Here is a 26,603-nt window from a genome sequence, read left to right on the forward strand (position 1 = left end):
CCAGTCCCTGACTGGGATGAAAGACTATCTACCCTCTTTATTACTTTTCCCTCCTAGTTATTTGTGCCCAAATACTTTGGTTCATTTGCTAGTTTTCTCCAATATATTCCAGACCTCTCTTGCTTATTGTTATGTCCCTAGTAGCAGTTAGCCCTATTGGTAAAATGTTCTTTCTCCATTAGTATACATTTAGTTACTAAAAGACTTCTGCTACTTTACAAATACTAGTACTCTCCTCTGCTTAAGGGCTTGCATCCAAATTCCACTCTCTTCTTATTTCTTGAATCTCCTCCCCTCATTTTCATCATCATACCTTTCTACTTTGATTGGTAACCACCTGCTTGTGTTATGTATATGAGCCTTAACTGCACCACTGTACAGTATCCTTTCAAATCAGGTAGTCCTGAACCACCTAATTCTGCGGAGAGAAACAACTTAGCCACTTAACTCTTATCCTACTGCCTTACCAAATAAATTCCTTCACATCTTTATTAATGATGGTCAATAATGTATCCTTTGGTTAATAAAAATATGTCTGAACTGTATATAAAACTGAGACAAAAACAATTTTCACTGCTTGTACCATACTACCCATATCCATAATCAACAGCTTCCAACTTCTCAAATTTTTATACAATATTTTTAGTCTCTTCCTACATATCCTTAGCTGTCATAACAGAACCTTTTTTAATATACACACCTATACTTCATCTTATCATGTCCTTATAGAAATGGGTACTGCAGTACAAATTAATGTGTGAGCATACAGTTTACCACTATAGTTCTTCATTAATGTTACTTATTTTATCCTTTGTTGGCCAAGAAACATGAGGTGGTATTTCTACTACTACATGAAATTTGGCCAGGACATAGAGGAACATAACCTACTCTTGGTAGTCGAGGGAAGAGGCTGGGTGTTACACATCCTGACTTCCTGTTCCAGGCACAGAGGCGGCCCAGAGGAACAGGAATGAAACATGGCTGCTCAGAGCCAAAGCAATTTGGAAATTAGATGAGTTGGAAATTAAGAAAAAATGGTAGAATCACTACCAGAATTGTTTTCAGGCAATGTGGTAGCAGAGAAAATGTTGTTTGCTGATAGTGAGGAGAGTGGGAAGAAGATGTAACTAAACACAGTGGTGGAGATGGATTCAGAAGAAAACTTTCAAAAAAACTTGTTTGAAGTGGCAAAAACGGCAGAAAAATGTGTTATTTCAAACCTCCAGTTGGGTTTGTGGGATGGGTATCTGGAAGAGCTAGTTAACCAGAGTGAGCCAGAAAGTGGAGCTGCTGTATCCTGGAGTGACATTATGGAAAAATTAAAAGAGAAAGAAAAAGAGACAATAATGTACATGGCAGAAGAGGTTTTTTAAGGTACAGAGGAAACCAAAGACTTGTTATTTTTTGTGGAAAAAGTGATCATTTAATTAATGAATATGATAAAAAAAGATGTTATTCATGTGGTCAGAAGGGCCATAATGCAAAGAAATGTGAAATGAAATGCAGGAAATGTGGCACTACAGGACATTTATGGTTAGAATGTGAGGTAGAAATAAAAGAAGATGAAAATAAAGATGAAAGTATACAGAAAAAAAGAGTTAGAAAATGTACAAGAACACACAACAAGAAAAATCATAGAGATTGTATTTAAATTTAAGGGGAAAGACAAAAAGAAGGAAAAAGGAAAGAAAGCGAAAAAGATGAATCAAGTGGAATAGAGTCAGAGTAGCATATAATAAAGGCAAGAAAATTTCAATAGGAAAGCGAGTTGGGGAAAGAAAAAAATTTAAAAAACATAATGGTTAAAGAGAATAAGAAAGGTAAGGAATAAGAAAATTATTTTAATAACTGTTTTGTAAAGGTGAAAATATTAGCTCTGAACATTAACATGGCTTGAAATTTAAACTGCTCTATTCAAAGCTGGTTCTGAGGGGTCTTTACCTTTTATAGGTAATACAGCCATAGCAGCTTTCTTCCAAGATGTTGGTACTGCCACTCCTTTTAAGTTATTGTTAAATAAAACTTGCTAGATATTTATGAATTTCTTCCATCGTAGCTTCCAAGCTTCCACAGGAATATCATTTGCTCATGTAAACTTCCCTGTTGATTGACTGTACATCATCATTTTATCTCATCCCTTCCTATCCTAGTTATTAATTCTTGACTCTTGTCACCCTCTGACCTTGGAATAGTTAAATCTTCCATAAGTATTTCCATCTGTGGTTTTTCTTGATTTCCCCATTCCTCTGTTTTATACAAATGTTAACAGACTCTATAAAATGTGTCTCTAGTTAGTCTTCCTTTCATAGACTCCCTAAGTCTGTCAACAACCACTTCTATTTTCTGTTGCCTAAGTTATTATGCTAGAGTTTTTTTGCTCTTGAGTTATCAGAAATACTTGTTTAATGTCAACCTTTCTAAACTCATGCATATTATCCAAATACTCCTTTATTTTCCCTTTAGCACTCTGCATTTGTTCCTCTTCTTGTTTTATGAGATTCCCCCTTTTCTGAAAAACTTTAACCTTTCACAACCCCTCTAAATAATTCCTACTACTTCTTTCCCACATTTTTCTCTTATTTCTAACAATTCCCCCTTCTCTGAAATAGTTTCTTTCACAACCCCTCTAAATAATTCCTACTACTGATTTCACACATTTTTCTCTTATTTCTAACAATTCCCCCTTCTCTGAAATACTTTAACCTTTCACAACCCCTTTAAATAATTCCTACTACTTTTTTCCACATTCTTCTATCTTATTTCTAACGTATTTTTAAACTATATTTTCAATTTATCCCAGTCCCTAGCTGTTCCTTCTCAGGGAATGTGTATATTCCCTAAACCCTTAAATCAATTCCACTACCCATTCCCCAAATTCCTCTATTTTTAACAAATAATCAGGAAAACACCACTGTCTCATTTTTACTTCACTGCTCTGTATCTTCATCTTAGTCTCTACTGCCGCATGGTCTGAAATAGTTACTGGATGTGTTTCAAAGCTTTTGATAAAATACCCTAGCTCCTGTGAAATGTAATTTCCATCGGTCAATCCCAGTGGTTATACATTGGGGATAATATGTAGATTCTGTAAGAGTTCCTGATAGCAACTTCACAACTTCCATTCCAAATATTCTCATCTATCTTTTCACATATCTACCCTTTTTGTTATAGCTTCTCTTCTAGGTCCCCTTGATACATTCTCTCTACTGCAAATTAGGTTCCAGTTCTCAGCATATATAATATGGTCTGCTGAAAGATAACTATTTCTCTCAAAATTCTCTTCCATAACAGTAGTTTTAATTGGAATACAAATACAGGGCAATAACCCTTTATTACCATAAATGTTCCATTACTTCTTTTCTCTTATTACTATGACAGCCCTTCTCACAATCAGTACTACACTCCCGCTTTTCCTTTGCCCCTGATACTCTGCTGAATATTTTCTTTCTTTACCAAATTTGCATGCTCATTTCCATTCAAATGCGTCTCCCCTAACATTGTGATTTGCAACCTACACTTCTTAATATAATTCAGGACTCCCTGCTTTTGTATATACCCGTAAGGCCATTTAAATTATGTGTTAATACTGACATGGTAGTCATTCTGATAAAAGCTATTACTTCCACATATTATACATGGCAGTTCTTTTGAATACTTTTCCAGATTGTGGCTTGCATGTATACACCAATGTTTGGCAGGATGATCTGTTATGAAGTTACCTCTTCTTATCTCCAACTGAACCCATGTCATATTTTCCCACATTTTTTGCTTCAAGAAAACACTGAAAAAAAACAAAACATTACAAACATTTTCAAACCCCAACCCCTTTTAACTTGGAACAAATATGCAAAACTGTATATGCTTTCAAAAAAGGAAGCTTACCTTCAACTTGCTGGCTCACACATTGTTGGCTAAACCTTTTTATTCCACCTTAGTCTGTTCTACATAAAAAATGTCTTTGATCCTCCAGGAAAAAAAAAAAAACATTTTGAAGACAGATGCATACAGTACCTTTCAGCATCCCCTAATTACCAGGATAAACTTGCTTTCTTCTGCCTGGTGTGCAGTGAATAATCATTTTCTACAAACACTCTGCTGTTTGCAATTCATGTTATGTTTTCCTTCTGCCACAGTTTGTCAGGAGCAGCTCTTTCTGTTGGTATAACTGCATCTTTACTTATACAGGTCTTGGCTGATTTCTCATGGGCAGATTTAAAGCACTCCTCTCAGTGAACAAATCCTACTGTGAAACACCAGTCCAGTTGCTTATCAGTACTTCTGTAAAATTCATGCAGCCTTCTCCTTCCAGTTTCTCTGGTACTGGAAACATCTCAGGTTTTCTCTGAATGTCCTATATTCGAACTCCGCCACTTTTTTAAAAACTGTTCTTGAAAAGCATCATGCTCAGCCAGTCTTCCCTTCATTTCAACCTCAGATTCTGCATTTTGTTAGCTCATCTGAGTAGCTGCAAAGCTTCTTCTATTTTTTCCAGCCTTTTGTTGTTTCACTTTATATATTCCTTTACTGTTTCAGTTAGTTTAAACACCTCTGAGTACCTTTGATTTATTTTTCCTCTAAATTACTAGATGCCATCTCCTGTACTAAAGCTGAAACTTGAAATGCTTTGTACATAACAGCTGCAGGGTTCTTTCCAGACACGGACTGATTTTCATTGTCGTTCAAATGTCTTTTTTGTTGACATCCAGGCACTAGCCACTCATTGAACTTTTCCTGTTTTGTCGTGCAGCTACCATGGAAGTCCCCAGTGAAGCAGTCTTCAGTAATCATGGTTTTCACTCTAACATGCAAGTAAGTAGTTTCCTGATTAAGAAACCACAGAACAGCCCTTTTCGGTATCTTCATTTACTATATCAGCTAGCTAAACACACAACTGTCATCCTCCTATATTGTCCTCTCCCAAAATAATCATTACATTTTAGGAGAAGCATCATAGGTGATAAAAACTAGCTGCTAACAAGGAAATTTGCTATGCTTTTTATTTCCTCGAGGCCAGCCAACCTTTAATTCTTCCTCCTCAGGTGTGGCCACCCTGGGACAGAATACTTATGCTTCAGCATTTCCACAAACATGGACAGGCATAGTTAAATCCATCCACATACTTTCTGTTTCTGCCTGCAGCATTTCCCAGAACTGGTGTTAAAGAATGAATGGGGTTGTTAGTGTTCCCAGGAAGACATAGTAGGGTTAGAAATAAAGCTGAAAAAATGTAGCTTCTGGGTGAATAATAAGAGCTATACAGAAAAAAAATACAAAAATCAGTAAAATACCCCTAATGACCTCAAAATGTATGCAAAAATGCTGTGAAGTAAATGCCATATGTGGTATATTTTGTAATGATTTTTTTTTCTAGGTCCTTATTTGTTAGACTTTTTAATGAATGCTTTCTAGGACCTTCCCGCCTCCACTGTGCCAACCTTGAAACATCCTATCAGACTCAAACTCCTTTGTTCCCTAGGGGGTAGGAATAGTCCCTCAGATCCTACAGTGTGAGAGACATCTTGAGGATTCATCATCCAGGCAAAGACTGGGGGTAGTTTGTCTCCACAATTAGATCATTTTGTATGACTGGCCTGTCCTCTCTCTTGGGTACAGACAAAAATACCGACATCACTACAGGGGCAGCCTATGCCCCACTATCAGTTTATGTCATGCTCACTGATGCACACCTGAAAATAGATACTGTTAAGAGCTTGGGTGTCAATGTTGTCCCTGCACTGCTCCATGCCCTTCCAACTTTGCTCCTGCTCTTCTGCAGAGACCATGTCAAGAAGCTAGCTGCCTGGATTGATCAGGAGCCAGTCCATCCTCCCCAGCCTGTGCCATCAAGCAGCCACACCAGTAATCAAGGCTGAATCATCTGGGCCACAGTCAGGGCTTTACCAGCGAGTATATATTTTTTAACAAATTCTACTAGATAAGATCAACATGTAAATTCTCAGTGCTACAGTGGTGATAAAAAAAAAAATCAGATCAATTCCACATAGATTGAAAATGGTTACCATTTCCACAGTTGTTGCTACATCAGCCATAAATACCTCCTTCTCTTGCAAGGTTGGTAATGGGCTGGCCAAACACTCTGCCTTATAGTGAGAGGTCAGCACACATTTCACACTCTTTAAAGCATATCCATAAAGCAAAGTTTACCACTAAAGTACATTTTTTCACATTTCAGTTAGATAGCTTGTTAGAACAATCATTAAGTCCAGTACTAAATATGAAAGACAATGACAAAAATAAAAAAAAACTAAGTTTGTAAATATGATCTGTAAGCTTATTTAGCTACTTCAATACTCATTTAAAGAAATTACTGGTTTTCAACAAGTGTTGACAGTGATTTCTTTAAGCTTCTACTTGCAACAAATACCTCAACCTAGCATTCAGATTTCTTGCCTTGCTTATTAACTCAACATTATTTTCTTTTCTGTTTCAACCAATGTCTTATTCTCACCACGTCTTAATAATAAAATGTTCCCCAATACTTTAAGTCAGTTGTTGAACTGAGAGTGGGCACATAGTTGGTCTCATGACAGGAATATGTATAGAATTAAACATAACGATACTCACCGGTTATATATTTTTTCATAAAATTCTTTGTTTGGCAATGTTAAGTCAATATATGGAAATGAAAGTTCTAGCACATAACGAGAATTAACCATTGCTTTATCTTGGAAATCTGACATTTCAGTTGCATCTCCTGGCATCACCATCTAAAAGCAAAAAAAGGGCAGCAGTTAACACACTAGGATGGTCTTACTATGATCTCTGCTCATTATGCTTCCACATTTAATTTCAGACCGAGATTTTCCACTTAATCAATCCAGAGGCACTGCACAACTGCTGAGGTATTCAACTGCACACTTTGTACATACAACCTGATATCAGCCAAAAGGAACACAGAAGATCGACAATGGAAGATAGGTCAGTGCAAATACATTACTGCAAATCCATAAGTGAGTACTAGCTTAGCTGCCCTTGTGGGCAATTTCAGACCTAGCCAGTTTCCCTTCTGGTGCCTGAATTAACCTATCCTATTTGGTGTTAGATTAGGCCTTACCCATCCCACGGTCGATAACTATATATTACCTCTAGGGAGAATAACTGAGAGCATACCACAGATTATTTGAAGGGCCGCAAGCTTGGCATGAAGCATTTAGGAATGCCACTGTCCATTAGTAGTACAGGGGCTAGCCCTGGGATATATTTTCTGTTTCCCATCCATACATCTAAGTCCCATGTGAATATGGACAGGGATAAGCTTTGTTTTACGTGGATGGGGAGCCTGGCCCAGAGCACTGGTATCCACTGCGAGATAAACTTATCCCTCCAAACCACTCTGGCGATACTCCAGAAGAGATTTAGCTCTCTAGACAGCATATTTCTGATGCCATTTGACTTGCTGATGTGCAGTAAATACATCAGTGTTCAGTCGGAAGATGCCTTGTATGCCAGACACAGGTCACCTCTTAGTAGTCTGTAGGATACAGAGGATAATGATAAGGCTTTGAATCGATCCATACAGAACATATTATTTAGGCCTTGTATTCTTTTAGTAAAATATTGCTGTGGGCAAACCATTTGTTACATGTGTTTGGACATATACATGCCAAAGGAGGCATTACACTAAATGATTGGTCTAATGTTAATACTAAATGTTCAGTTGACATAAGAAAAAAAAAAAAAAAAACAGAACAGCAAAAGTTAAGGTAATTTCCCTGCAAAAAGGAAGACTGGAATGCTTAAGCAGCCCTATGGTATAGTTCCATGTTAATACTCTAAAACAATAAGCTGACTCTTCAGTTATACTAATCACCTGACCTAAACTCCAGCTTGCAAAATCCCAAATAGCACATTCATCATAAAAAACAAATATAAATAAATAAAATGAGTCAGCGGATTGTTTTATATGTCATGTGACTACTCTTAGTATTTTTATTAGTTTATGGAGACTTAAATACAAGTACTTTGAGATGTTATTTTAATGTATCTGAAGAAGCACTGTGGAAGCAACGTGAAAGCGCTCATACTTCATTAAACTCGAGTTATCTTTTAACTGCCATGTTTACCTCCTCCTTGGTTTTGCCTCTTGGCAAGAGAAATACAACAAGACAATGCACATTCATTACACTTTGGTAAAATCATAGTTTTTCAAAGTAACTGAAAGTGACATTTATGAAAGGTATACAGACTAGCAGTGGAGCTACTAGACTATGTTCTTGAAGCACAAAATGTTCTGACAGGGCTTGCTTCAACAAACTAGTACCAGCTCAGTGACTTCTTCTCTTGGACAGACACACTGTTGTGTAAATATCAGTACTATTAACTAAGTCATTCATCTTTCCTCCAGTCGTGATTCTGTGCGGATTCTGAGTCAGTCCCTTAACAGAACCTATAACGACTCCAAAACGGAAAGGATCCCAGCAAAATTCAAGAGAATTATCACCTCATTTAACAGCTATAAATTTAAGAAAAAGACACATATTATCAATAGGTAGACTACAGGAAATGATTACTCACTATACACGAGGCAGAACTGGAGCAAATGTATTGCACAAATCAGGGAATGTTGAGACAAGTGTGAGATTTAAGCTGCTGTATCCAGCTATCTTCAGAATATTTTTTCCTGAAGGATCAAAGTAATTTTTTGATGAAAAACTTGCTAAAGAGGAAATACAACAATGTGTCCAAAACAAAGTGAGCTATCAAACAGAAGATGACTCTGCTTCTCATTCTTCTGATGATACAGCTCATAAACAAACGTGGCTAGTGAAACTTTTCCAATGCTCCAAAGGAAAATACATGAGACAGAGAAAAGCACAAGAGCTGACTAGAAAAAACAGGAGTATGTTTGGAAATGAACCAGAGACTAGAGCTGAGAGATGGAGATCAACAAGAAGAAAACCAATAACTCAGAAATTAATCGATACATGTGGGATTACAAAACATCAATCATATTTGTGAAATATGTCTGAACAAGAAAAGTTGGAAGTATTGGACTTTTTTGACTTTGTTAAACTAGGAGGGGACTCCAAATCATATGCCTCACTCTGTTGTTAAATAAATATATTTTTTGAGCTACAACATCGTATTAATGCTTTACAGACTGTGGAGAAGTTTATCGTTTTATTGCCATTTTGAGGTTCACGTGCATTGTTTTTATTTTCGTGGTCTTTACTTTCAACGTGATTCCTCGTCTTGACCAAGGGCTGCACTGCGTTGGGACTAAGCATTTTTATAACATTTTAGTGTCAGTGCAACCGGAGGTAAGAATGGCGAACGAGAATGGCTCTAGCATTGAGCTACCATACGTTCCTCCTGTCTTGGAACGTAACAGCATTGTGATACAAAGATTTCAAGCTTGTGTGACCGGTGATATAAACTTACTTATGGATTTTATTCCCGTAACGGAAGGGGACACGGAATGCCTAGCCGATGTAAGTAACTCAAATGTATTCCGAGACTTACATGAGCTAGAAACTATGTTAATGAAACTAAAAAGATTGCAAGTACAGCGGAATTACTTTGAAGTATGTTTATCGAAAAGAATTATACCACGAGGGCTTAGAGTTCTGAAAATGCCCACTTCTGGCAATTTGTTTCCGGATTTATTGTATAGATGGCAGCAGCTCAATTTAGAGCTTAGCTTCAACTATATGAAGCTTTTGATTGAATACCATCTACCTGAGGAGAATCGATTAAGACTTTCTGTAAATAAGCTGCTTAGTGACTTTAAACAGAATTATGTTGATAATGTACATATGGAGAGACTCGAAAGGGTCTTAGATGATGTGTTATTAATGGAGAAACGTTTATTAGACCAGAAAAGGGGTAAAATCACTAGGGATGTACGAGACTTTAAGAGCAATCATGTCTTTACTTGGCCCAGGGATAGGAATTCAAATCAACAAACTCATAGTGGGCCAGTTACATCGCAAGGCCCTACCACTACTAATGGGATTAGAAGCAGTGGGCTGGGGAGTTCGACCTACCAAATACCTAATGAGGCTAAACAGAAAGTTACCTATGCAAGTAAAACTAGTAACACCATAACACATGATAAAGAACAAAGTATTTTAACTAATGATGGAGGGGTTAATCTGAATGTAGGGACTGTTACTAATGAAGAACTACATTCAAACAACACTATTTTAACTGATAGTCCTGTTCGGACAGAAGGTATTAGAAGTAATAGTACTCCCAGTTCAGGAGATGGCCTGACAGGGTGCATCACTGATGTACAACGATCAGGTGCAGCAGTGGTGAGACCTAAATCGAATAGTGTAATTCTGAATACAAATAGATTACCTGCACCCCTTCCTATATCGCAAAATTATTTTTTGGAGAAAGGACGTTCGACCAGCAGAGGGAGGCAGAAGAGGAAAGGGTCAGTAGAGGAGCAGCTACAGCAAGGCCCTACACTAAAGAAAATGTGGGGGAAACAAAATCAATAGTTATCAACTTATCCAGTAAAGTATTGAATAAGTATGAGGAACAAGTTTTAAACAAGGGGCTCAGCTTTATTCCAACTAAGGAGAGTGATTTGGTGGATACTATAATAGACACCAAACTATATATCCGAAATATACAACTAAGGTTGGATTTTGGATTAAATAGAGAACACAGCGAACAGAATAAGTTTCGAGCAAACAGCGTTTATGTTCCACAGTTACACCCCACAATTGAAGTTTTTGGTAATGTTATAGAAAATGACATATATAAATATTTTCAGGAAAAGAAACACATAAGGCATGGTAGAAATTTGAATTATAAACAAAGGCATGCATTGAAAACTCTTAGAGATGATAATTCCATCATAGTTAGACCAGCTGACAAAGGAGGTCCAGTGGTTGTCATGGATTACTCCAAATATGCTGAAAAGATGACGCAGATGCTTGATAACACACAAACTTATATAAAAATAAATCATGACATTTTGGTAAACATGATTTTCAGTGTTTACAATACTTTAGATGATTTAGTCATGTCTTTTGACATCACACAACAATTATATGACTATTTCAAAGTTAAAGACCCTGTCCTACCAGTTATACAGGGACTCCCTAAGGTTCACAAGAACTACTCAGACCCACCATTAAGACCCATTGTGGCGGGCCAAGGGTGGGTAACGGAACCAATGTCCATCTATTTAGAAAATGTATTAAGACCCCTAGTTAATGAGAACATGAAAATATTAAAAGACAGTAAGCAATTCCTATTGGATCTTTATTCTCACTCACGGTCATTGGAAGATGAACAGCATTATTTTTTAGTGACGTTAGATGTAGTGAGTCTTTTCACTGTCATCCCGAATGACATAGGCATCAGGTATATTTCAGAATATTTAAAAACACACTCGGATTTTTCTATGAAGAAGATAGATTTAATAACATTATTTCTTGAAACAATTCTCACTAACAATGTTTTTACATTTCAGGAAAGTATATATGTACAGAAGGATGGCGTAGCTATGGGCACGTCCTGTGCCAATAGCTACGCCAACCTGGTAATGGCTAGATGGGAAGATGAATGTCTCTATAACAATCCAGCTTATGCACAATATGTTGGCATGTACTGTCGTTTTGTGGACGATCTTTTCTTTTTATGGTTGGGAGATGAACCGTCTCTAACTAGATTTGTATCCTATCTCAATACAACAACGAATTTTTTACAATTCACTATGAACTTTTCAGACAATAGAATATCTTTTTTAGATGTAGAAATATTTAGGATGTCTAATGGCATGTTAAACACATCCATACATAGAAAAGGGTGTCAGAGAAATAACTTATTACATAGGCAAAGTATGCACCCCCGACATGTATTTGACAATGTCCTGAAGGGACAGTTCATGAGAGTGTCCAGACTTAATCCTGAACAAGGGCTTTATGAAGATGGAGTAAAGGACATGAAGGACAGGTTTAGTGAGAGAGGATACAATGATAAAGAAATTATTGAAACTATTTCTACAGTAGATTCCCTAAGAAATAGCAGTGCAAAACCTTATTTTAGTGAACAAATGCCACAAACCAACATGGAACATCCACCCATTCCAGGGATTAGAGCTAATTTGACCTTTAGTAGGGCTAGCCTAGAAGTGAAAAATGTTATAAATAGACATTGGGATATTCTGGAATAAAATAAAGAAGTTAGTGAAGTTGTTGGTTCCGTACCACGTATAACTTATAAGAACCTCCCTAGCCTTAAGAATATATTATGCAAACCCAAACATCCCTTCAGACCCCTACAAAGTAGTAATTTTGTGAACAGAAACACTATACCCTGTGGTAAGTGTAATCAATGTGGGTTAATCAGCAAAGAGATGTCTTTCAGACACCCTAACACAGGGTACATATTTCACTTTAAAACCAACACCAACTGTGAGAGTAAGAATGTCATTTATGTTGCCACTTGTATCTCATGCACTGCCTACTACATTGGGAAGACCAACCGTTCACTCAAGGAACGTATTAGGGAACACGCATACCATATTAGAGTGGGGTCTGAAGTTAATGCTTTAGCCAGACACAATAAGTTGGCGGGTACACAGCACACTTTCAAGTTTTGTGTCATTCAAACTGTTTCACAAGGTTTTAGAGGAGGGGATTTGATTAACCGTACATTGGAGCAGGAAACTAGGTGGATCATTAGGTTACGATCAGATACACCCCCGGGCCTCAATGATAAGGTGCAACTGAAACCCTTCCTAAAGAGTAGAAGACTACATAGGGCAAGGTAACCTGGTTGTTAAGAACTAGTGATACGCACCGACATTTGAAATGTTACCCATGTAAAAAGAGGTTCGTAAACATGATGACCAATGATCAGGTTCGGTGATTCCTTATGTATTGTACTCTATTGTGATTTTTTGAAGCAATATGCAAATATTTTGGCAAATTTAAAAATAGACATTAGGTCATAGATTAATCTTGAGAGCAGCGTCTAATACACGATATTTGACAGTTGCTATGTTTTAATCTGCCTTTATGCTTAGGTTGCTTAAGTTTTTGTGATCCAAAGGTATATTTGATGCTACATTTGAGTGTATATACTTTTATAGTATAGTCAACTGGAAAGGGCTAGGACACCTCCACTATTGAATAAAATGTCTATCTCCATTTTCATCTGTGCATTAACTATAATTAAGTATTATTGAGGTCATATATTTACACAGTGACAGTTTGCACTATTTTTTATATATATATCTTTTAAAAGTATTTTTCAGGTTTTTTATATGAAATTCACAATGTCATATGTATTAATATAACCTCCTTATTGCCAGGATAGGTTTTATTGTATCTTGTGACAAAAATGTTTTTAATCACCCAATGGGAAGCCTTTGTAAGGTATATAAATGAGTTTTAAACAGTTTTAAAATGTATTAAGAGTCCGAAGAAGCCTTTTGGCGAAAGCGCTCACTCTGTTGTTAAATAAATATATTTTTTGAGCTACAACATCGTATTAATGCTTTACAGACTGTGGAGAAGTTTATCGTTTTATTGCCATTTTGAGGTTCACGTGCATTGTGTTTATTTTCGTGATATTTGTGAAATATGTCTGAACAAGAAAAGTTGGAAGTATTGGACTTTTTTGACTTTGTTAAACTAGGAGGGGACTCCAAATCATATGCCCCAATTCAAGTAATTGACATATGGAAGAACATTAAGGATAGGAAAAGAGAAAGGAAATAGGTAACTGTAAAAAATAGGTATTGCAATGAAAAAAAAGAAGAAAGTTTGGGCAAAAGCATGTTTAAGATAACAGGCTGTAATCTTGGGTTGTTTAGGTGAGGGACAGGTTGTAAAAGTATACATGTCATGATATAAGCAAAACTGGTACCCTTTTTCTTATTTTTTCATAGGGGAATGACTGGATTAAGGCTCTTGGCTTGATCTAACAAGAAGTTTTAAGTAAAAGCAGGAATATGAATGTAAGGAAAAGTTTTCCTTTAGCAAATAAGTGTTCACAGTGCAACATGAGGAGCTTGTAGCTGAAGGCAACTGTGTATCTGACTCTCATATGTCTATGGAAACAAGCTGATAAGAGAGCAATAAAAGCAAAATACCTTTTTCTTTCAATGGCTAAAAGATAATGTTTTCTGAAAGCATTCAAACTGTTTTCTACATCTGGGAGAGGAATAAAGATCAGAGAAAAAATGGACAGCATGTAGTGTAAGTAGAAGCACAGGCTGTAACATGTGTCTCATCATAGATAACCTTAATTATAGGTCAATTAAAATCAGAGAGTATAACTGTCAGTCTGGGACAACTGTTCCTATCGGGAGGGTTAAACTTCATTGTTTGAAGATGCACCTAGTTTTGTTTGTTTGTATTAAGTTAATAGGTTTTGGGGTGTGCTTATTTGTTGAGGGTTTTCATCAACACAAAAAGTCAAAAGATGGGGCACAGGTTCAAATGTATGTGACAAGAAACAACTGTATAAAAGATCAATCTGTCAAACATTAGTGCATGCATGCAACACAAAAGCTGAAACTAGACATTTAAAAAAAGCTGTTATACATAACACATGGGAATAATAACTTCTTATCATAATGGCAACATTTTCCATATTATCTTGGAATGCAAATGGTCTCAAGAGTATATACAAAAAAAAAAGAAAGAGTGTTGAACTATATTAAGAAGTACATAATGCAAATATCTATGCTACAAGAGACATTTGGAAAGACACAAGCATGTGAATTTGATAACAAAAGGATTTCAGGATAGTTATTCAGTGGAATATATGGGGCAAGTGAAAAGGGGAGTAACAAAAAGATAACACCAGTAGATTTGTTGTAGTGGTGGTGGGGCTCTGGCAAGGGAGGAGGATAATGCTAGCATGTATTTATATTCCACCTAAAAATGCTACACTGGAGCTTAGAAAATTCTAGGAGAAATAATCAGCTTTCAGCAGGGGATATTACTTACAGGTGGGGACTAGAATTTGATTTGTAACAGTGAGGATATACCTGAGGGACGTAGAAGGGAAAACATAACAAGAGGATAGATTGTTTTTTAAGAAAATTATGGAAATATTTTATATGGATGATGTGAATTCAGTAGTAGGAGCTTGAAGAGGACTTGCATATTATTCCTCAAGGTACAAAAACTAGGCTAGGCTAGACATAAATTATATTTCACAGGAGAATGCACATTTAATTGAAAGTTTTGACAGGCATCCAATAAATATTTCAGATCATGAACCAATAATAACTAAAATAAAAATGAAGGGTAATGGAATAAAAATGAGACACTGGTGCTTTACAACCTGTTAAGCAAAGAGTAATTTAAGGAATGGGTAGTGGAAATTATTCTGGAGTTATTAGGGAAGATATACATTTTAGCTAGGGAGTGGGGTGAAATTAAAGTGGTGTTTAATATAGGGCAGAAATAAAAGAAAAAGAGATACAGTTCAGAAGTAACAGGAATTATTTGGCGGGACTGACAGAGGTTAAAATAATGCAGAATAAGGGTAATCTCACAGAAGAAAAAGAGGAGGAGCCACTGATAATATGCATGAGTTTAGAAAGACTGCCTTTATGTAACTGTTTTATAACTCCACAGTACAAAAGCTTTTAGCACAACTGCTCAGGCAACAGAAAGTAGAAAGGGTTGTTGCTAAACTTAGGGAGCCTATAACAAGGAAAAATAACCAGAGATCTTGGAGTGATATTAGAAATATTTTGGACATTTTGTGAAAATCTATATAAAGCAGAGAAATGTGGAAATCAAGAAAAAGTACAAATAGAAATATTTGTGGAAGAATTAAATATGCCAAAATTAGAGGTAGGTGAGACTCAATTACTAACAGGATAGGAGGAGAGGAGACAAAAATGGTGAGGTATAACCAATCTATATGAAAGTCTTCAGTAACAGATGGTATTCATGTGGACGTTTGAAAGCTAGGAAGGAAGAAAGTGATAAAGATCTGGAAGGTTTTGTTTAACAGTATTTTAAAAGGTGGAAAAGCACCAACATCCTGGAAGAAGGCTGTGACAGCTTAAAGATAATAAAGACCCATAAGATCCAGCTTCATATAGTCTCATTTTGATTATAAAGCATGATTAGAAAGTGTCTATGTCTATAATGGATCAAAGAATGGCAAAGGTGTTGCCAATATTGATAGTTATAGATCAATCCGATTTTCTGGAGGAAAGCAAACATCTGGCAACATTAATAGTACAACAATGATCCAAAGGGAAGCAGAATATAAGAAATTACCACTGTTGTTGGTGGGTCTGATGCAGAGAAAGCATTCAACAGAAAAAGCTGGGATTTTATGAGTAAAGCAATGGTATCCATTGCATTCCCTAACACAATAATAAGGTCAATTAGGAGGATGTATGAGGGATTGGAGATGAAAATTCAAGTGGGGCCTCCTCTCAACAAGTTCTGTTCGAACAGAAGAACTAGGCAGTGTAGCCTCTTACACCTTTGTTATTTGTGTTACATTTAGAACTATTGGCAAATAAATTTAAGGATATAATTGGTATGGTAATCAAGAAAAGTTGGCTTTATTTGCAGCTGATATTAATTTGTACCTAATAAAAAAAGAAGTTATGTACTCACCATAATGCTCCATCTGCATAGTTATTCTTCATCTGTCTTCAACCTGCGGGTATAGGCACCAACATCAGTGCTGAGCCGCCCATATCCAAGCTATGGTGCTGAAACTGTGCTCCTCCCCTACCCATAATGCCCCTCTCTCCTCCATCCACTCAGATTGAGTTTTTCAACAAAAGGTACCTGACCTAGACCTAAAAACAACAGAGTGACTGACAACCATCTGTAAAAATGGAGGCATAGAGAGAGCAAAAAAGTCTCCTCTGCCAGGCCTTGTACTCATGGAAAGGGGGAAGGAAGGAGGGAAGGTTGAAGACAAATGAAGAACAACAATGCAGGTGGAACATTATGGTGAGTACATAACTTTTTTATCTGACACTGTTGTCTTCATTTGATCTTCAACCTGTAGGACAGAGTCCCCAGCTAGTTGAGCCCAGGGTGGCCCTAAGGAAGAATGTTCTAGAGCACGGCAGAACCAAAGGAAGCCCTGCTCTTAGATGAAATATCCAATTTATAATGGGATATGAAGGAGTGAGACAGTACAGTTGTGTACACTTACCATAAATGTAGATATTCGAGTGTAGATATTCGAGTGTATTCTCTGTTGCAGTCATCACATTTGGGTTATCCCTGCCAGGGTAGCCCTCGGCCGGCCCGAATACCAGAGGCTTAGTATTTCTGCTTTGGTTGCTGTCACTTCAGGACTGATGTCAGGTCGTCAGTAGTATAAAGTAAGGCAGCCAATGCCATTACATCAGTTTTTCTTGCCCTAACCTGTCAGGAGCCCCCGAGTAGGAGCCAGGTTCTGGTAGAAGAACCCCACCAGTAGAAAGTAAATAACAATATGTCACTTGTAAGGAAAGAGAAGAAAAAAGGGGGATGGAGAAAGGGAAACCAGGACTGCAACAGTGAATACACTCGAATATCTACATTTATGGTAAGTGTACATGACTGTACTATGTTCTTCGTGTTTCACTGTTGCAGTCATCACATTTGGGTTGATTCCCAAAGCTGAGGAAATGGGTGGAGGCGGTCAAGGAAACTAGGGGCTGGCTAGGATGCCCTACAAGACTGCAGGGGCAAACCCTGCCCTGGACTTGGAGATGAGCAGCAGGTGGTAATGTTTGGTAAAAGTGTGAACAGATGTCCACGTGGTAGCCTCCAGGATGTCCCTGGTGGTGACTCCTCTGAGGAAAGCTGCTCTGGTGGAATGAGTCCTGACCCTCTTTGGGGGAGGCTTTCCATGTTGTTTGTAACAGAAATGGATGCAGTGTGCTATCCATTTGAAAATGGTTTCTTTGGAGATGGCTTTGACTTCTGCCCCTGTAGCAAAGCTAACCAGCAATTGATCAGACTTTCTGAAGGATTTATTCCTGTCTAGATAGAATCTGAGCTGTCTGTGCACATCTAGAGTGTACAAAAAGGTGGGCAAATGAATGGATTGGTTGACAGCCACACTGGAAACCACCTTAGACATGAAGGATGGGTTAGTCCTGAGGGATACCCTGTCAGCATGGAAGATGATGAAGGGTTCCACAGCCATGAGTGCTTGCAGCTCGGAGACGCTTCTACCTGAAGTGATGGCCAGAAGGAAAGCTGTTTTCCAGGAGATAAATTTTAGCTCTGCAGAAGAAGCTGGTTCGAAGGGGGACAGTGTGAGCTTTTCCAACACAAAGTTAAGGTCCCAAGCTGGGGTTGGTGCTCTTCTGGGTGGCCTCAGAAGATATATTTAGGAATGGTTTGATCAAGGTGTGTGAGAAAAAGGGGCTGCTCAGTGGGAAAATGACGAGAGATAGCAGAGACATGAATTTTTATAGAGGAAAAAGGGAGGCCACCGTCTAGTAGGTCAGCTAAGTAATCCAGGATGAGAGGGAGGGGGGCCTGTGCCATATTGGTTCCCTTAGCCTGAATCCAGTGCAGAAACGTTTCTATTTGTCAGCATAAGACTTTCTAGTGCTAGGGCATCTGGCCTCATGTATAACATCTAGAACCTGTTTACTGAGGTTGGCAGATTGATCGGGGTTAGGGATTAAGCCAAGCTGCCAAACTGAGTGTCTGCAATTGGGGATACATGAATTCCCCTTCCCTCTGGGTCAGGAGGTTTGGAATCTGAGGAAGATGCCATGGTGGCAGTGGGGACAGGCTGCGGAGAAAGGGGTAACAGTGCTGGCGAGGCCAGTATGGAGCTATAAGAATTGTCCTTGTTTTTTTCTCCTTTATTTTGAGCAGTACCCTGGGGTTGAGAGGGAGTGGAGGAAAGGCACAGACCAATAGACTGAGCCAGGGGAAGGACAGGGCATCCACTTTCAAAGCCATGCAGTGATGCTCCCCGGTGCAGAATTTGCTGAACTGATGGATGGTGTGGGAGGCAGAGGGGTCAACCTTCGGGGTGCGCCATTTCTGAGTTATTAGAGTGAAGGTTCTTCTGTTGAGCTGCCACTCATGTGGGTCCAGAAGATTTCTGCTTAATTGGTCTGCCAGAGAGTTGAGAGAATCTGGTAGGAATTGTGCTAACAGGTGGAGTTGCATGGCAGAGGCTGTGTGCCAAAGGGTCATGGCCAACCTGCATAGAGGGTAGGAGTGAGTCCCTCCCTGCTTGTTGATAGACCACATTACAGTGGTGTTGTCTGTTTTGATCAGGAGAACCCCTGGGGAGAGAAGGGGCTTGAAAGATACCAAGGTGTGCTAGACAACCATCATCTCTTTTTGGCTGATGTGCAGAGGGATTTGTTGTGGGCTCCATTGGCCCTGTATGCACCTACCATCCAGGTGTGCACCCCAGGCATAGTCTGATGCATCTGTGGTGAGGGAGCATGCTGTTGCCCACCAAAGAAACTCTTTTCTGAGGCAAGGAATTATAGGTATAAGAGTCTCCAGGTCTTGAGAGTGTTGACACCAAAGACTTTTTAGGTACCATTGAAGTTTCCTCATATGCAGTCTGGCATATAGAATGAGTAGTATGCAAGATGCCATGAACAGCCAGAGCTTGCAGGATCTTCCTTGTAGATAGGTGCGGTCTGGTGGCTAGTTGAGAGAAGTGGGCTGTCAGGAAATTTTGCTTTTCTGGTGTAAGGAATGCCATCTGGGATGCTGTGTCCAGGCTTGCTCCCAGGAATATAATCCTTTGGGTGGGCACCTGTTTGGATTTCTTTTCATTGATTGTGTACCCTAGGAAGATTAGTAGGGACTTTACAAAGGCCAGGTGCTTGAGCAGCTTTTCCTGGCTATCTGCCTGAATTAGGCACTCATCTAAGTATGGGTAAATCTGGATATTCCTTTGTCTGCAAAAGGCAATGGACAGAGCCAGACATTTTTGGATAACTCTGGGAGCAGTTGATCAGCCAAAGGGAAGCGCAGAGAGCTGAAAGTGCTGAGATTCTGCCCTGAAACGGAGATATTTCCTGCATGATTCCTTGATAGGAATATGGAGGTAGGCCTCTTTTAGATCTAGGGTGGCTAGCCAAGCTGCTGGAGGGTGAGCATTTTGAATTTTGGGATCATCAGGAAGGTGTTTAGAATGGATAGATCAAGGATGGGGCACCAGGTGCCCTCTTTTCTGGACACCAGAAAAAGTCTGAAGTAGAGCCTATCACTTCTGCAGGAACGTGCTCTACTGCCCTCATAGAGAGCAAGGGAAGGACTTGCTTTTTGTGCCTTTGCCCACTGGTTTGGAGATAGATCTGGGAACCCTTTTGGGGTAGGAAGGGTGTGGAAAGAAAATTTTTATCCCTGGGACACTATGTTGAGAACCCAGTGGTCGTTGGTAATGGTGGCCCAGGTGCTTGCGTGAAAGGAGAGTTTTCCTCCTAGGGGTAAGTGAAGGTGGTCAGAGGGAGAGGGTGGGGAGGGGATTCATTGTGAGTTCTTACCATAAGAGGGTGGCTTAGCACTCCCTGGTTTTGAAGTGGAGATAGTCCACTGCTTAGATCCATTCCCTGTGGCTGCTGTCTGGGGGGGGTCTGGTTCCCCAGAGTCTGGGCTGGACAGGCTTAGTGGGAGCAGGAAAGGACCAGTGCTTGGTGGGACAATGTCGGCTGAACCTGGGTGACTGGACCTGTAAGAAATCCTTAACTGTCTGCATAGAATTTGCTTTTTCTTCCATTTTTTTAAGACCTCTTCTGCCTTAGTGCCAAATAAGTTGTCTTTGTGCAAGGGGGCATCCAACAATTTATATTTGACATGGTCTGGCAAGGGCTGTTCCTTAAGCCATGCATGCCTTCTAATGGCAGATCTGGTGACTGCTGCCCTGCAAGAAGCTTGTAGAGTGCCAAAACCACAGTGTAAGGTGTGTTTAGTTACTTGACTTGCAGAATGCATTAACTCTTGCAACTCTTTAGATTCTGCACAAGCAGGAAAGGAAGACATTTTTTGTTTGAGGAGTTCCAGGGTATGTTGCTGAAATTTTAGCACATGGAACTGACAATTTAGTGCCCTGACAGCAAGAGTAGCTGAGGTGTATACTTTTTTACCCCATCTGTCTAGTGCTCGGGAATCCGTATTTGAGGGGGTGGGATTCTTAGCAGAGGTTGCTTTAATCCCTTTAGGCCCTTGAGAAATTACCTCAGGGTCAGCAATAGGATTTTTAAAAAGAAATTTGTGAGAGTCAGGGATTCTATAGTACCTGTCTGGTTTTCTGGGTGCAGGAGAGAGGGTGTCAGGAGTCAAGCTGGATTCCAGGAAAACATCCAAGACTGGGGGGATGGCCAAGGGTCTGTGCTGTGGAAGATCTAAGAATTCCCTGAGTCTCTTTTTAGACTCAGGGTAGTCCTTACTCTCCCATTGGAAATGCTCCCTTAAGGTATGAAGGGTTTCCCCAAAGGAAAAAATCCTCTGGGGGAGAGGAGGAAGGGATGGAATCCTCTACATCAGAATCCTCATAAGTAGAGACGGCTTGCATGTCCTCATATTCAGATGCATCACAGCCATCTGACTCTTGTTCAAAACTACAGGGGACAGATCTTTTTTTCCTTTTGGAGGGGGTGGGTTGGCTTCCCCTGATCAGCATGATAAGGTATTCTGCCATTTTAAGCATTTAAGACTGAGGCAAGGAAGCAGGTGCCTGAGATTGGTTTCTTGGGTGCGGTTCATACTATGGGCCTAAGAAACTCGGTAGTTTTTGAAAGATGGTAGTTGCGAAAGAAGACAACAGTTTGTGTTGAAAATCGGTAGTGTGAAGGACTTCCTCAGAAGCCAGTGCCTGCTTAAAGGCTCGGGACCCATCCAAGGTAGAAACGACCATAGGATCCTCAGTTGAAGAATTCTGCGGCATACCGGACTTTGAAAGGGTATCGGTAGCAGCCTGCGAATCCACAGAAGCGGGCATCAGGGGCTGCAAAAGCTCCTCACTGAGGACTGGATAACTGACGAGTAGCTTAACGGAAGCGTCGTTGGTAGGTTTGGACCTGTGCAGTCTGTCTCTGTCTTTATCTTTACATTTTTTCGGAAGATCTGCTGTCGGATGGCTTACTGAAGCCATATCGGAGTTTGAGGACTGTAAGCAAAAATATCTAGCTAGAATAAGGGCCTGACAACAGATAGTTCTGGCATTGAACAAAGCACAGAAGCGATAGTGGGGTATGTCGTGGTCTGGGCCTAAACAAGTGACGCAGTAAGAATGAAAGTCTCAGTGTGGTATTTGCTTTCCACAGGTGAGGCAATTGTTAACTTTTTCTGACATTGGTTGGTGCAAGAAAAAGGGATCCCCAATGGGGTACTTAACTTTAGAAGACATCAGCTTCAAATCGGTAGACGAAACCCAGGTAGTGGCCGACCGGCACTCGTGCAAACTGCTTCTGCTTCGGGCTCCACAGCAAGAAAGACTGATGTAATGGCGTCAGCTGCCTTACTTTATGCTACTGATGACCTGACTTCAGTCCTGAAGTGACAGCAACCGACGCAGAAATACTAAGCCTCTGGATTCAGGCCGACTGAGGGCTACCCTGGCAGAGATAACCCAAATGTGACTGCAACAGTGAAACACGAAGAACATTTAGCTCATGTAGCTGCAGCACAAATCACGTCCACTGGTACCCTGGAGGAAAAAGCTGAAGCGGTAGATACAGCCCTGGTAAAATGCGCCTTCACTGCAGAAGGAAGAGGAACACCACTCTTGTGATAAATAAAGGTAATACATTTGGCAATCCAATTGGCAATGGTTACCTTGGAAACAGGCAATTCCAATCTAGACTTCAAGTAGGATACGAATAACTTGATTGCACTTCTGAAAAGATTTGGTTCTCTCAAGATAGAAACAAAGCTGTTGATCAATATCATGTGTAATTGGTATTCTCCTTTGTTCTGAAACTCTGGAAAGAAAACAGGAAGATGAATAACCTGATTAATATTCTTCTCTGAAGTGACTTTGGGCATAAAGGAAGGATTCGGTCTAAGCGAAACCCTGTCCTTGTGAAAAATGTGGTATGGGGGTTGAATACAAAGAGCATGTAACTCAGAGACCCGCTTGGAGGAAGTGAGAGCTACTAACAAAGCCATTTTCCATGTCAGAAACTGAACACCCACCTTCATAGAGGGCTCAAAGGGAGATGACACTACAGCCTGAATAATAAAAGTTAGGTCCCAAGGGGGAGCCGGATCCTTAATGGGAGGCTGTAAGAGAAAAGTTCCCTTCAAAAAGGCATTGCACATTGTAGAAGCAGCTAAAGAAGAATGCTTTAGCCCAACATGATAATGGGATATGGCAGCTAGTTGGACTTTCACAGTAGATGAACTGGCTCCTTGGTTAAAAATAAGTCAGAAAGTCTAAAAATGAAGGAATAGAGGCAGTAAAGGGATCCACCAAATTGTGGGAAACCCAAATGGAAAACCTCTTCCATTTACTAGCATAGATCTTCTTGGTGGACAACTTATGAGCGGAAAGCAAAATATGCTTCACAGGGGATGATAGCCTGGGAACTCTAGCCATCACTGGAACTGCAGAAGTCGAGCTGTGAGGTTCAGACTGTCCAGACCCGAATGAAAGTTGACCTCCAGATTGGAAATCAGATCTGGACATAGATCTAGATTCCAAGGACTGATGCTGTGAGACCAAAGAAGGGGACACCAAAAATGGTGAGGCCAGAAAGGGGCAATAAGGATCACAGAGCACTTCAACCTCTGAGCCCTCTGAAGAAATTTTGCCATAAGAGGAAGGGGAGGATATGCATACAGCAGACCAGGATGTCAAGCATGAACTAGAGCATTTCTGGGAGTCCCTCCTTTGGGAGGAATCAGAGTGAAGAAGTCGCTGCACTTGAAGTTGGAAGATGAGGAGAAGAGATCACAGCTCGGTTGACCCCATTTCTGGAAGATCATGTTCACCACTGACTGTTTCAGAGACCACTCATGAGGAGACAGTATGGCCCTGCTGAGTTTGTCCGCCAAGATGTTGGAACTCCCCGGAATGTGCGTTGCAACAAGAAAGTGGTCTGAGGAGATGGCCAATTTCCACAATCTCATGGCCTCTCAACAAACAGGGCAAGATCTGGTTTCTCCCATTTTTGTTCATCTACCAGACCACTGCCATGTTGTCTGTCTGTATTGCAATTGTTCCTTGAAGGGAAAAGAATGCCATGTCTGCAATGCCAGAAACACTGCCTCATCTCCAGAACGCTGATGTAAAGCTTGGTCTCTAACTCTGACCACATTCCTTGAACAGTCCTTCCCAGCCAATGCCCCCCCCACCCGAGCCAGGAGGCTTCCGTGGTGACAGTGGCCACTGGAGAAGGGGCCAGAAAAGCTCAACCCAGTGCTAGATTCTGAGTGTTTAACCACCACACGAGAGTGGACCGGCATGTTCTGGATAGCCGAACGGGATGTGACAGGGGCTGGTCCAGAAGCGACCATTGGACTGACAGGTCCACCGAAGAACCTGCATGTGTATTCTTGCCAAAGGTAAAATGAGGATGGTTGCTGCCATAGATCCCAGAGCTTGAAGGATTTGGGCTGCTGATGGCTGAGGCGTCTCTAGAAGAATGCTCACTTGTCCATGGTAAGAAAGACCTTGCACAGAGAAGTATTCAACAGCACTCCGATGAATTCCAGGGAACGGCGTGGCTCCAATTTTGATTTAGGAAAATTTATCATGATGCCCAAGGTCGAGGCTAACTGAAGGAACAGTTCCCTGGCATGAAGAAGCTGATGCTTGGTGGGTGCAGCCATAACCCAGTCATCCAGGTAGGGGAAAATCTGTATCCCCTGCAGCCTTAGATACACCGCTAGTACTGCTACCACTTTGGTGAACACCCTGGTGGCTGTGATGAGGCCAAAGGGGAGCACCATGAACTGATAAAGCTTGTCTCCTGATCGGAAGCATAGGAACTTCCTGTGATGCTTGTCCATCTTTATGTGGTAGTATGCATCCTAGAGGTTTATCAAGCACATCCAGAAGTCCTTCTGAAGGTAAAGAAGAATGGACTGAATTGTAACCATCCAGAACATGGTCTTGGTGACAAACCTGTTCAGGCGGGTGAAATCCAAGATTGGTCTGTGTCCCCCCCATCATTTTGGGCACCAAGAAGAACCCTGAACAGACGACTGATCTGGACAGTTCTGGGGGGACAGGCTGGATGACTAGCTTGTTGAGCAACTTGGAAATTGCCAGTTCGGCTGCCTCCCTGTGAGCGAGTGGAACATCCAGGAGAGACTTTCAGGCCTTTGGTGGATGAAGAAAGGGAATCATATACCCCCCGAATATTATCCTTAGCACCCGTCAATCCAACATGATGGCTTCCCAGGCTGATGGATGCAGAGAAAAACGACCCCTGACTGCCTCCTGGGTAGGACAGCCAGGCAATATTTCAGGGTTGCTGGAAGGGTCTGTCCGGGCTGGAGTCCCGAGACCCTGGTTCTCTTGAAGCCCTCCTGCCCCTAGGGTGACGTCTAAATGAATCAATCCCCGATCTGCCTCTAGGGAAGAGTCACCCAGTGCGTCCTGGAAAGCCCTGGATTTTCGGAACCACAACTTCTTACTGCCTCTCTGATACCTGTTGTAGGAATGCTGAGGCATAGAAAAGTGGATTCTGATGGCAGATTGGGTCTTACCATCTTTCTCACACTGAGCTACAATATCCTTCACGGATGGACCAAACAGGGAAGATCCACCAAAAGGGGAGTTCATGAAGGATGCCTTGAAGGGCTAAGAGAAATCACAAAGCCGCATCCAGGCATGACACCTAATAGTGATGCCTGAACCAGCTGCCCTAGATGTGCCATCCGATGCATAGGAAAGCAGCCTCATAGAAGTGGTAGAAATAGCCTTGAGAGTGGCCGGTCTACAGCAGAAGACCCCCTTTCCCTCTGCCGACATGAACTCCGGGGTAGATACAGACAGTTCCCTCAATGAGCGATCTCTGCAGTCTAGTAACATGGGCCAAGTAATTTAGCAACCTCAGGGAGATGGACGCTGCCATATAAACACGCTTCCTCAGTCTATCTCCCTGGGCTCCCTGTCAGATGGATAGACAGAGGAGCTCTCCCAGGCGAGCTCCTTTTTCGTGATGGTTGCAACCACCAAAGCATCAACAGGGACCATCTTCTGCCAAAAAGTCCTGTCTGGCGGGGGGGGGGGGGTTAAGCATTTTATCGGGGTGTTTTGATACTGGTTTCATCGCATCTGGTTCCTTCCATGCCCAGGAAGTAGATGGGCATGCAGCGAACGCCTCCAGGAACACAGACTCATCCGGATTGGGCTTTGGGGCAGACCATCCACCCTTCTGAAGCAGAATTTCCATGATATCTCCAAAGGAGACATCACTGGGTGGAGATCGGGGGGAGCCCTCATCTTCTTCCCAGTCAGTGTCATCTGTGACAGACTCAGGGGTGGAGTCAATGTGCCTCCTTTTGCATACATGCTTCCGGTGGACCCCGACATCCTCGGGGGGAGACTCTGGGGAGGAGCCGGAAACTTGGGGCTATACATGGAGAGAAACTTGGAGGGTAGGGACAGGCTGTCTCTGAAGCGGAGGGCTAGAGATGTCGGGTCCAGAGTCCAGCTGGAGCAGAAAGGGATCTGGAGGGGAAGGCATCGAG

At 40.8% G+C, this 26,603-nt stretch overlaps 1 protein-coding gene across 1 annotated transcript in view; it reads right to left on the minus strand.

The window, feature by feature from the left end:
• ATG2B (autophagy related 2B) overlaps positions 1 to 26,603 on the minus strand; it is a 1,825,281-nt gene that overhangs the window by 1,031,903 nt on the left and 766,775 nt on the right. Inside the window, exon 17 of the mRNA XM_044074646.1 lies at positions 6,586 to 6,728. Within this exon, the coding sequence (XP_043930581.1) occupies positions 6,586 to 6,728 (143 nt within the window). The remainder of the gene's footprint in view (positions 1 to 6,585; positions 6,729 to 26,603) is intronic.

This window comes from Protopterus annectens, chromosome 6.part0 (assembly GCF_019279795.1).
Source record: "Protopterus annectens isolate FY-2018-M chromosome 6.part0, PAN1.0, whole genome shotgun sequence".
NCBI lineage: Eukaryota > Metazoa > Chordata > Ceratodontiformes > Protopteridae > Protopterus > Protopterus annectens.